The following is a 13,467-nucleotide window of genomic DNA, read 5'->3' on the forward strand; positions in this document are numbered from 1 at the left end:
TAAAGCAAGGACTTTCTCTAAACTTCATGTAGTGGCAGAATCCCCTTTCTTATAACTAGGCATGGATTTCTCAGCCACCCTTTTGCTTCCTGGTTGGGAGATGGTGTCTTAAGTGCATGGTCTGGTCTTACAAATATAGTTTGCATCCTTGCTTCAGAACAATACCAGTTACTGTTTGGAAATCAGCCATTTAAAGTCCCAAAGTGAGCAGTTTCATAGGCACTGCCACCATTCCAATGAGCTCTTCCCATGATGCACAGCAGAGATGTGTTTGTTTTCCAGACCTTTAATGTACATATTTAGATATCCCAAGAGGAGAATCCCAAAAAAAAAAACTATGGACTAGAATACGGGCATGAGTAATTATCAGCGGTTAAGATTAGTTCCGCCCACATTTTTTTGAATTCCTAGTGCGCCGCACTAAATGCTACGGGTATACCCAGGGGTGGTTCCTGTGCGGACTGTGCCCCTGGAACCAAACTGCACCCTCCTGACAGGCTGACACCGGCCTGAGGTTGCTTGTCTTCTGGTTCAGAGGAGACCTGTCGTGCCAGTTTGGCGAGATTACTTCTATTAAAGCAGGCCTACGGTTGCTTTGCTTACAACTGGTTCCTGCCTGAGGTGACACGGTCGGAGAAAAAAAGCAATGCCCTGGGATGCGGCCCGAGCAGCTATCGGTGGAAGAGATTAATTCAAGCATCCCACCCATTCTTTTGTTTTTGTATTCCGCAATCCCTAAGCATCATAGGCAGTTTTTGAGATTCAAACCAAGATAGAGAGCATGTTAGGCCAACATTTTTAGTGCAGATCTGCATAAAATGCTTGGAGGCCAAGGTGCACCCAGGTATCACCTGGTAGTCGCTCTTGATAACATTCCAGCCTAACATCTAGAGTGCCAGAGGTTGAAAAATGATGTATTGGAATGCTAACCGGGCCCTTGCCAGTGGTTTAGACCTACATTTCTCATCACAGTGTGTGTTTTTGATACAACCAGCTAGAGTTGATGGCGCCTGGATTGTTCAAATCTGCTGTCATGGAGACGTGTGCTTACTCCTGGCCATGGGTAAGAGCATAGAATCCGCCTGTTTGCAAGAGCGGTCTGTGGGACTCAGGGGTCTTCAGTGTAGGCTGTGAAGGCCTGGGCTGGGACCACACTCTGGAATCAATCACCCAGCAGCCCTGCTCATTCTTCAGTGACCAGGACCAGCTGACTCCCCCTTAGTGCTATAAGCATCATTGGAGGTTCCTGGGGTGGGGGATATTCTACAGACCCACTTGTTGGGGTACTAGAGATGGTGTCCCTTCTAGCAGAGCCACCCCTGTGTGAGATGTTTGCAGGCGGTCGCCGCTAGTTTTCTCTGACTTCTCAAACGCGGTCATGCAGAAAACATAACATAACAACGTAACCTGTGTACCGTATTTTCCGGCGTATAAGACGACTTTTTGACCCTTCAAAATGTGCTCGAAAGTCGGGGGTCGTCTTATACGCCGGTAACCAAATTTTGGGAGTGGAAACAACGCTCCACCAACGTTGCCTATGCCTGCCTGCTGTTGTCCTTACCGGCTATGGTAGTCGTGCCGCTCCGCTTTCACGACCCAGGTACTGATGCCACTCAACTGGGCCAAAAGATATACCTCTGCGTCGGTGCAGTCAGTGATGGCTGCGCAGCAGCTCCAGTGGGGAGGAATTCGGGCGCCCTGTTATCTGCCACTGCTCGTGGGAGGGTGGGGGGATGCAGCAGCATGTCCTGATCTGGCGTCTCTCTCCTTCCGATGTGGCCATAAATCTCGCGTTCATCGGAAGGAGAGGAGCGTCAGTTAATGGCCATAGAAAGGGGACTGTAATATTTTCCCGCCGGCAATACAGCAACATAATGTTTTGCTGCAGTTACCGTACGGTATTTCAGAAGGGTGATTACAGTACATTCCTGTTGAATCACCAAGACACTGCATTCTTTTTAAGATCGGATGGACAGTTTTTTACACTTCATGTCACGGAGGAGGGCTAGAATCACGGGTAGTCTTAAATGGCGAGTATAGCACAAAACCTAATTTTTTTCAAGAAAAGTAGGGGGTCGTCTTATACGCCGGGTCGTCTTATACGCCGGAAAATACGGTATTTGTAAAGCGCACGTTCACCACTACGGGTATCTTGGCGCTGAATAACAGATGTTTGTTGATACCCAACTCAATGGTACTCATTTTATCGACCTCAGATGGAAGAAAGGCTGAGTGGATTTGAACCAGTGACCATGAGGTCAAACACAGGCCCCTGCAGCAGACTCATTAGTCCACTGCGCCACCAGACGTACAATATTTGCTACAAATGTGCGAACACTGATGAAAACATTCAAACTCCGCCTGTTTTGTAAGATTTAGACGATATCAGTTTAACAATAAAAAGCTGTGTTAGTGCTCTTTTCTGAACACAGATCAGTCTGATAACACGGACTCTGCTTTCACACGGAGGAGACTGCCATCTTCTGGAAATAAGATTTTAAAAATGATGTTCTTACTTTAAAAAAGAAAAGAAAAACCTTGTATGAGCACAAACTATAAAAGGTACAGACAATAGAACTAACCAACGAGCCATGAAAAGCCTTTGCTGAAAAGGTCAAAGGTCATACCCACCCCCTTCCGGGGATTTAGGAGTTTCGAAAGGACGTGGTGGCTGTTGACAATTACCAATAAAATGTTTCTCTCGGTTTATCATGTTAAAGAGATGAACTTCGTGTGTCTTAAATTAGCGTCATTAAAAAGCATAATGTGCTGTTTTTAATTGTGTTATTCCCGCTTTTCGCCCTCTGGAGTCAGAAGATGCTCAATCAGACCGATTTTAAGTCAGTTTCCGATCTAGTACTGAGCACAGTATAAGGATGATGACTGCAGCCCCGGAAACCTGGCCTGCTGGGGTCAGTAATTATTCACTCTCTCTCCTCCGACTCTTTGCATTTCATGAGACTGGCTTTTCCCCCGACATTCCTGTTACTTGGTTTTCATTTTTGCCTCTCTTGACTGGGTACTTGCGGTTCTCCAAGAAACATGTGCTCCCGCAGATGCATTTTACAAGCATCGATGAAACTTTTCTGTTCTGGCACTAACAGACCAGCTCAAATGGGATGTAATCTTGTATATACTCGCCTAGGGGAAAATATTTCCTTATTAGGCAAAATCATACATCGCTGCTCGCTTTGGCAGACTCCTGGGTCTGTTCACAAGTAGACCCTTCCTTTGTAGGGATAGGAGCTAAGCACATTTCACGGTGGGTGAACGCTAAATTCCAGTTAAATACAAGCTCTAAAGGAGGAAATAGTCATATCTTTTGTGTATGTAAAGTAAATGCACTTTTTGTAGAATAAAAGGGTACCCAAAAAAACAATTGTTACTCCTGTTGTATTTCCGTCGCAGACCATCTTTGCCGTTAATGTTGCGGGAAACTGCCTTTTGTGAAATTGCTGAGTTAACTAGCTGCACGGTTAGCAGAGATTCCGCATTCCCTTCAGCTGAAGGTAAATCCTCCCTTTCTTGCTTTGGAGTTTTCTCCCCTGGGACCCTTATGTCTTCTAAGTCGTCTCCGCTTGCTCTGGTCACTTTAGACAAAAGAGCTGCCCTTCTTTGCCTGACCCCGGATTATCTGCATGTGTTCATTGTCTGGGACTGATCCCATCTGACGGGACCGGAGAGATGCGACAAGCCGTCCCTGGGGCTGGTGTTGGCTCGTAAGCCCCTGTGCGTCTACTTGTGCCCTTCCAATAACGCCCGGCAGGCCCCGTTCTGCTGAGGGGTCTTCACGCCCAGGAGGTAGGCTGGGGGGCAAAGCCAGTTATCTTGAGTAGATGCTTAAACTGAGGTCAGTAAGCGCGCTGTAGAACATTGGTCCCTCCAGGCAGTTTTATCTCTTCCTTAAAGATTTTCCTTATTTCCATATACAAATAATTGGCGCCAGTAAAAGAAGAACTCCTAAACTTAAAGAAATATAAAAACTGTCAAGAAGAGTGGTATCAAACGCCATGCAAGGGGTTGCTACGACGTTTAGCATAGAGAACTGTGAAACTAAGAATCTATGTATTCACTGATGCTCGTGAAGTATTTTCATGTTTCAGGATGATTGCATACGTAAGTGCATGTAGCCCACCATATACAAATACATCATGAAGAAGAAATCGACATGGTTAGTCTAGCTATCAGTTTCTTTAAGTAACTCGCTAGTTACATTGTTTAACCTAACATTATTTGAACTCAATAGTCTAGGTGTCCTCTTCATGAAACTCTCAGTATTTGAGATCTCAACCCTTTATCGAGTGTTGCCTCAATTCTTTGCTATGCTCATAACTCATAATTGCAGCCTCCACTGTGTGAGAATCGATATTTTTGCACCTTCCCGTGTACTAAAACCTAAACTGGGGAGAAGAAGGGTACACGAACCAAGGTAGCATCTGTTTTATGAAAGAATCGTTGCATATCTAGGGTTCTAGCTAGCCATCCCTGATCCTGCACCAGCATTCACATATTTTTAATAGAAATAACATTCTCCAACCTGGATTCATCTATTTCATTACTTGTGCTGTGACTGCGCTTTTTGATCACTGCACAGCATCCTGAAGAAATTGGATTTTTATTTCCCGTCATAATGCGCCCAATTGTGGTTTGGTCATGTGAATGATAATAAATGTCATTGTTATTAAGCACTTGTACACACTGGAGTGATCTTTGTGCTAACCAGTAATCTGCGAAAAGGCCATAAAAAAGAGAGCAATAGGTTAGCAAAGCATGAACGTTTCAAGAGTCTTTCTGAGGGTTACATGATTGTACATATTCCCTTACATCAGGTAGTCTAAAAACATTTTTAGGAAAATAGTCTAACGTGCAAGAGTTGGAAATGTTTGCTGCAGATCTGACACCTGCAGTGGATACCGCTGGCTCCCTCTGGCGAGTTGTAATTCATGGTTCCTTGCCATAGAAGGGAAGGCTGATTGCATCACAAGCACGTTTGAAGTTAGGCTCTGTACTTTACTTAAGAAAGCTGCTGTTCACAGTGTAGGTGGCAAGTGCGGTGAGCTGCCTTCCACCAGGCGTGGTGAGCATTACGAATTAGGGTGAATAAAAGTATGAACAGGCGCAGGACGTTAGGTACACTGTAAGAGCAAAGACCAAGCTGTAGACCAAGTGGACCCAGCTCTGTTGAAGCAGGCAGGGTGACAGAGTGACTCTGGGCCCGATGTCCTGATCTGTTCATATCTATGAAGAAGAGTAAAATATCAACATTGCCGTTGGTCCAAAAATACCATGCCCAAAAATGAATGGGTCGGAAAAGCTACAAAGTGATAAGGTATAACTGGGAAGCCAATGGATGGGAAGTAAGATGTAGAGACCTTCCTACTCCGATACAAACCTGTGAAGAAGAATCCAGGGGTAACCGCAGCTGCACAAAGACCTGCAGCTCAAGCAAGCAGATGTCAATTCTAGAATGTGAAGACTCATCCCAATCAGATGTTTTTGACATTTACATAAGCTGCAGTGTCCTTCCAGCAGGTATCAGAGCATTTTTCAGATGTCAAACACTGAGCAATAAACCTGGTCATCTTTTTCTGAAAGAACCTGTTTAGCTATTTGTTAGGTCTTAAGGATATGGGGCCCTGCTATTAATTAGAGCTTTAAGCACTGACTGAATTTGGCAAGTCTTTAGGAGATGCCCCAGGCGTCATGTGAGGTTCTAGAGAGTGAGGAGACCCATTGGCCCCAAATGTCTTCAGGTCTGGATTCAGAGTCCAGCAGCCTTGGAGGTTACTTTCTCAAGTCTTTTTAAGTCCTTCCTTTGTGGCTGTATGCTGACATCTGTGCTGGAGGGTTTTACCAGTCCAGTCAATATCTATTGGATTGAATAGAAATTCGCATGGTGTTCCCAAAGCAGGACTTTCCATTCAGCCTGTACAGTGCACTGCTCATGCTGTGCTTTTCTTGAAGGTTGGTTTTTATTGTTATCCATACTTATAAAGCACGCAGTAAACCTTCGGGCATCCTGGCACTGAGATACATGTACACTACCACCATAAGTGCTGAAAGAGAGCCATGCTACGTTCAGTGTGCTTATGCTTTGGGAAAAAGCCAGGTCTTTATTTTCTTTCGGAACAGCAACGGGTCCTGCAGGTTAGTCTGATTGAGGACTCTTTAAAGTGCCTTCCTTAAGGGGAGTTGAGAATAGTGGACACTGTAATGCTCCGTAACACTCAAGACTTTGCAGTTCCAGAAAGAGCTTTTGGAAGGCAGACCATCTTGAGCACACCAGAAGGTCGTTGACTGCCTTCTGTTTCCACTGGTGATTCGCTATATATAATGATGGAGTTCTTCCAGCCACCATCATTCTAATATCTTATTTTGATCCTTGCTGCAGGAGTTTTTCTTCGCTGGAATAGGTCTTCCAAGTACCTGGACGAAGCCTTTGAAGAGATGATCCACATCATTGAGCACAACAAGGAGCTGCAGGTCAAGGTGAACGCGCTCCGGCGGCAATTGGCAGAGTTAGAAACAGAAGACAAGATGGCGGAGAGCCCCTGACGACTCTTCCTGTTCAGCCTCTCCACTACATTCCTCTACACACTAAAAACGAGCACCCTAGGATGCATGTCCGTCCGGCATCAAGACTGCCCTCGCTCTCGGCACCACAACAGTTTCAAGATGCACTAACAGCATGCTGGCCAACGGGATCATTCCACTGTGGGGGTCTCGCTAGGCCTGGTTGGTGTATGTGATTATTTTCATTTTTAGAAAAGGTTATCATTACTTCTGGTTTGTGTATATGGCATTTCGTAGTCTGTAGCCGAGTGCTAGAGATTTTTGAAAGCATTGTTTATTTTCTTGTCAAAGAAGGTGTCACTTCCTTCAGAGACCTGGGGACTGAAAGGATGTGGTTGGTCCAACCCTTTGGAATGATGTATGGGTGACTGCTGTACTTTTGCACTGTTTTGTTTTTTTGCACCTTGTTTTCAGGATCTCCCATCCACGCCTGTGAGCCCGATCCCCAGTAATGAACACTTACAAATGCCTTGTCCGTTATCCAAGTACCCTCTCAAAGGATCTGATGTACATGATCTTAAAGGCATCAAAAATAAATGTTATTTTAGGTAGACACGTGTACATGCTATTCATAGGTTGTTCATGTACAGGAGCAGTACTTCATGTCATGGCGGAAAGCCTTGTTTCTGAGTTGTATTGTGGCTGATGTTTTTACTATAAATTCAAACACTCCATGTTTTCATGTGTTTTGTGTGAGTGGTTAAAGGCCAGCAAAGATCAATAAGTGGGTAAGCTTTTGACATCCTATGAAGCAGCCTACACCACTTTGAATACGTGCGCATTGTTTCCATTGCCAAATACTGTTTTGAGATAGTCCAATAAAAGGCATGGAATCCCGAGGATGTACAACTTAAGACTGTACCAACGCGGCTGTAATCTTTTCAGACTTTTTTTTGTTGTTGTATATTTTTATTGAGAAAATACATGTCCATATATTATCAATACGTTGAAAAAGAAAAAGAATTAAACAATAAATCAAATTATGGCCACAATAAATTACTATGAAATGTTAACTTCTCACATTTCTAAACGCAAATATCCTTTGTTAAGACGTCCAACAAGTACCACATGTACGAATAACTGTTTGGCATCACTGCCACAGTCTACAACTTAGGTTTACTTTGGATGAATAAGGCGTGCCATTTCTGTCCAGCTTATGTAGATGTTTAGGGCTTACTTTGTTGGGCAAACCTTTCTTGGTGAGCAATAACCCAGTTTACTTGAAAATGCCTAAATATTTTCTGGCTGCCCAAAGTATCTCGATCTCTCTAATGGGTTCCCTTGTTTTGTTTTAGCAACTATCTGGAGTATGGCATATTTGGGCGAAGACGTAAGACTTCAAAGTAAATAAATGTGTCATTGTGGGTGTCGGTCTCAAAGCCGGCTTGTTGAGTCTTTGATTTAACCCCCTTGGCTGCAGGGGTAATTCCCCCGCTGTGCTGGGGGGCGTGCACATCGCCCCGGTGCTCGTGACGAGCTCAGCTCGTCATGAGCCACGGTGGCCGTGTTGCTCTTGACGAGCTGAGCTTGTCACGGCCACAACAGTTTTCTTAGAACGCTCAGCACAGCAGGGGAATTAGCCCCGCGTGCGAGCGTTGGAGCCGTTATGACGAGCTCAGCTCGTCATGAGCACACAGCAACCGTGGCTCATGACGAGAGCATGGGAGAGATTAATGCCAAGTCATCTGCGTTGACCATTGTTCTTCCTATGGTTAATTGTAGGGTACAGAGTTGAGCTGTCATGCTCTCCAAGTGTCTGAAAACAAACTCTAAGGTGACTCACACACCTACCTTGGCTACCGCAGATCCCAGTAAGAGTGCAGTAACTGGGCTGCCAGAGGATATGTTGTGTTGTGGGATCTTTGCCCCTACGACATTACTTGCCTAGCCAATCCAAGGGCTTCATTATGGCAGCCAGTAGGAGGAATCTCTTCAGGGTTGGAGAGCATCCCTGTCACAAGTTATCTAGTAACATCTCTTTTGTTTGCCCATGCACAGGACTCCTCTGTGGTTTAAGTGCCCACTGTCGCTGTCGTTGCTGTCAGTGAAAGAAGTGGGCCAGCTCACTACAAGAACCCCAGGGTCACACGGTTCAGCACTGCGAGTTGGAAGGAGGTTGCATTGGTTGTGTGGGAGAAGAGCATACCAGGCTGCTGTAATCTGCACCTTTCTTACAGGGAACAGAGTGAATGCATGTGAGAGTGGCTTGTAGACATGTGCTTAATTTTTGTGAACATAAGCTGTGCTGTCAAGCCCACTCCTGTGTTCCCTCTGACCTAAATAGCACTCCTGTTCAGAGTATCCAGAAACTGAAGGTACCCCCAGTGGCGGCTGCCCCAATAAAGAGGTGGTTGGGTGGGTGTAGGGTAGCGGGGATCACGGTAGGGAGAGCGCACCCAGGGGTGGGGGGGTTTAATAATAAAAAAAATTACAAAAAGGATCACTTATCTGGTGCTGAGCAAGCACTGGGGCTGTGTCACAGACTCCCTCCAATCCCCGTGCTACTCATTTGAGAAAAGAACATTTGATGGACAGAATGCAGAACAATGTCTTGCATTCACCCCAGTCAGAGATCTAGGCCTAAACCCATCGTTGTTTTGCTCACCATGCCATTCCAGTTTGAACCCAGCCATATGCAAATCAGTCTTGACCTTGTGCCCAATGGGAACAGTCCAGCCCGAACTGCCAGGCTAGGTCTTCCCTGGACTGGAAGAAGCATCCTAGGACCCCTCAACAGCCAGAATAGCTTGACTCCAGTGGCATGGAGAGCACTTGGCCCACGTCTGGGAATACCTGTCCCACTCGGGGTGACAAATGCAAAAAGAACAATTGATGGACAGAATGCAGAACAATGTCATACAATCACCCCAGTACAGAGATCTGTGCCTAAATCCATTGTTTTTTTGCCTACTCTTCGATCATCAATTGTGTGTCTTTTGCTCTCATTTGAGTGCAGAGCGGGGATTGGTCTGAGCGGGCTAGAATGACACTCTGCTCACACCATGGAGTCTGTGTGGGTTTCTCCAGCCAGGCTGTTTAATGCAGCTAGGCTGGAGAAACCAAAGCTCGTATGTGTGTTTTGGTCGGCATGAGACAGTCGGCTAAACACATAGATGCACTTAAGGAGTTCACATAGCACGCATCCTCCCCCCTGCCCTGCCCCTCCCTGCGCAAGCTGGCTCAGAGCCGGCAAACGAAAAAGAAAACAATGACATTGGTTTTTTTCTCCATTTGCTGGCTTTGAGCCAGGCTGTGGGGCGACGGTCCTCCGCCATTGCGGAGGAGACACTGCTGGCTACCCCATGAGAAAATCCTCACCCCAAACATTGGGCTGACTGCCAGTGGCTTTCACCAACCCAAAGAAATATCTCAATACTCTCTCCTTCCCTCCACCCCTCTTCCTTCCTTCCCTTTTACTCCCACTCCCCCCTCATCCCCGCCGACCCTCCAGGGATGCATTAGCAGCCAATAAACATACCAGATCATGCTATATTTTAGGAAGACCCCTATGTTGCTTGTGCCACCCAACAGAGCAGACACTGTATTTCACTGTATCAATCAAGTCCTGCTGTCCTGTAAGAAACTGACAGCGCCACACTGTTGAAAAGTGGAGCAGCTGTGCGCACCTTTTCATCTTGCGTAATAATGTTGCTAATTGCAGTGCTTTAATTATATAGTTTAAAAAGCTGCTGATCTGTGGTGACATGACACGCAGCCTCCCAGAGTATAAGCATATATAGTGAGCTCAGTGTCCAGTCTCGGCGTCCGAAGTTGTGTGTTGATGAGTAGGTGAATGAATCAATTGGGAACAGAGAGGCACAAACGGTCTCCTGGAAACTCTGTTTCACTACTTAATCACTAGTGCCCCATGCCTCACGCTGGCGCTAGTATTCTACAGGAAGGTATGGCTGCGCTGTGTTTTACAGGGATGTACTTCGCACTGATTTGTCCTGCTTTTATGTTCTAGCCGAAGCCTCGCGCCCATATCTTATCTGTACATTTTGGATGGTAAAGTGCACCTTGTGGTTTGCTCAGTGGTAAACCAGCAGCTTTAAAATGATATAATAAACCAAAACAAGCACTGGCAAAGCCAATAGGTCTCAACTTTGTAATGCAAGTGCCAAGCTATTGGCTTTGCCTAGTGCTTGTTTGTAAAGGATTGTCTTAAAAAAAAAATGTAAAATTAAAATTATGCGCATTATTGTGGGCCTCTAAGAGAAGAGACATCTCCTTAGTCATTCTAAGTGCACCTTCTGTCTCAAGCTCCAGCTTAGTGAGTGCAGCAGCTGACCCCTCCCCCAGTGCCATAAAAGGCTTTGTTTCCCAAGGCCTGCACTTTCAAGCAGTGTGTGCAATCTAGGTGATAAATGTAACCCTCTGTTTGTTTGCCATACCCAAGCAAAAATATAGCTGTGTGTGTGCTTGTGGGGACAAGCTGGACAGGTTGGCAAGCTGCTCAGAGAGTGTGGGGGTATGTATTTGAGGGAAGAAGCAGCACACAAGGGCAATAGGAAGAAAACACTTGCACTCTTATAGAGTCCTGAATGGAACGAAAAGTGGTTTCCTGAATGTGAGCAGTGGAAGGATACAATTCATCTAATCAAAATGATGGTAAAGGAGCTATGCTCCAAGGGAAGGACAACCACAAGAGGAGGAAGGAAAGCCATCAAATAAATGAAGTGAGCAATAAGAGTGACAAGAAAGAGTACTAGTGACAAGAACTGGGTTGCCACAAGGTCTTTTTGGCATGGTCCACAAAAGGTTTCCGACCTAAAGGTTAATAAGGTAGCATTTCTGGGGAAGGTCCATATTGGAACAGGCTGGGTCTGGTATCTTAGCAGACTAATAAGCCCACTGTAGAGATAAGCAACTATAAAATAAGCCCACTGTAGAAGCCTGTGTTCGACCTCATGGCAGTTCCACTCAGCCTTTCATCCTTCTGAGGTTGATGAGTACCATTGAGTTGGGTAACAATAAACATCTGTTATTCAGCGCCAAGATACCCTTGGGTGAACATGCGCTTTGCAAATAAATGTTATTTTAACATGCAGTGTGCTGCAATGCTGGGACATCAAGTCTTCGTATTGTAATCTGCGGTTGACAGCTGAGTAGAAGAACACTGCTTTCAAGAAGGGGAAGTGAGGTTGCTATGGTGGGGAAAGTGCATGCTGCAGTAGGTAACACTATGGCCGTTAAAGCAGATAAAGGCTTCTACCTGTTGGCAACTACATATGAGTGAGATTGGTATTGTGGCTTAGATGTACAGTGTTGGCTCAGTGTCCTCCTCAGTCTTGTCTATGGCTTCAGTCAGAGAAGTCTAATTTTTTTTATGTAGATTCTAAACTTTGTTAGTGGCGATTAAAGTAGCCTGTGATCTAAAAATGTCCTGAAAGAAGTTTACTTAAGGAATAAGCTGTTGTGTTTTCATACTGGCCAAGCTAATGCTCTGCCACTTGTACCCCAGATCATTTATTTTTTGTTGCCAGTGGTCATGGGGATTGAAGACTAGAGGACCCTGGACACTGCTGCAAAGTTAAATTAGGGTGCACCATCTTGGTCATACTAGCTTTTTGTTTGTGATACTGGTGTGGAAGACGTTGCATAAAGTAAAGTGTGATGCCATTGAAGACTGTGTGTCTTTACATCCACCTGGGTGAATGTTTGACTGTGGTATTGGTCACGAAGACCAGGTTAAGAGGCATTGTGTCAAAGGGTTGTGGTAGGTGGGTGATATTACTTGTTACTTGAGTGACAGAGCCCTCAGTGAGGTCGTTTTTCATTGCTGCGACGCCAGTGGTAGGTTAACACATTTAAACATTAAACTTGTTCAACCCTTTCTTTGGAGCGCCTCATTGAACTAACCTGTCAACAAATCTAGATATCCAATATGGAGAACCTCACAAAGAAGTAATCGATGACAACTGCCAAACCCACAAGTCTGCTTTACCTACATTGAGGATCTGTATGCCTTATATTTGTCCTGTAGTCCCTTTACTTTCTCACCACTGGTTAATCTCTGTGCCTGCATTGGGCCTGTTGTATAGCTAGCTACCTTCACCATTGCCTTGGATGGCTGCTTATGACGCCCATCACTCTTTCTGCATCCTTTTTTCCCTCTTCTGCATCATGTCTCAGTTGTGTGCTGTACATCACTCGAGGCATTGGGCATGCAACTGAATATAATCAGATCATTGTATTCAACTTGGTAAGAGTTAGTTGGTTTCCCAGTAAAAGTGCCCACTTTGCCTCATAACTGTTAACACTTTTCATGGGTGTTCGCAGCACTACCTCTGTCGAGGTGCTGTGACACCTGCCTTTCGGCGCGGCTAGAATTTTTGCAGAGTGCTGTAATGTACAGGTTTCTGTCAAGCAAATGTTTGTATAGTGGGTGCTCTTTTATTGTCATTCTGTAATTATATGTTTTTAGCATTAATAATATTTTACTGTATAACATTTTTTCTGTTCAGCTATCGTTGTGGCACTTTTATTCAAAACCTCGTTGCGTCATATAATGAATTTAATTTAATGAATCCCACAACTCAAATAATAGGAATATATGTAAAGCAAATAAAACCATTGATGTTCTAAGCTGGATGGAGTAAAGTTTTTATTTCGTGATACTTATGTCTGTTGATCCGGAATAGTCATTTGGCAACCCTGCTCCAAATACCAATTCAGAATAGGGCGTTTAATTCTCTAATGTCCATTGCATGTTGTGTGGATAAATAAAATGAAACTCTGCTCAGTGCTTGGCGTATCTCTCCCCATGGTTAGCACCACTTTGCTTTCATGTTCCATACAGCCTCTCTCCACAAACCCTTCCAGGGCCAGACCGCTTCCTTCCGGGTCAGAGGGCCAGTCGTGGACCTGAGCAGGAACCAGTATCATGAGTTG

General features: G+C 45.0%; 1 protein-coding gene across 1 annotated transcript in view; it reads left to right on the forward strand.

Moving 5' to 3' along the window:
- Positions 1 to 13,161, forward strand: part of MTMR9 (myotubularin related protein 9) — a 366,570-nt gene extending 353,409 nt beyond the window's left edge. Inside the window, exon 10 of the mRNA XM_086926182.1 lies at positions 6,392 to 13,161. Coding sequence (XP_086782308.1) covers positions 6,392 to 6,555 — 164 coding nt within the window. The 3' untranslated portion in view covers positions 6,556 to 13,161. The remainder of the gene's footprint in view (positions 1 to 6,391) is intronic.
- Positions 13,162 to 13,467: the final 306 nt, after the last annotated feature.

This window comes from Lissotriton vulgaris, chromosome 6, assembly GCF_964263255.1.
Source record: "Lissotriton vulgaris chromosome 6, aLisVul1.2, whole genome shotgun sequence".
NCBI lineage: Eukaryota > Metazoa > Chordata > Amphibia > Caudata > Salamandridae > Lissotriton > Lissotriton vulgaris.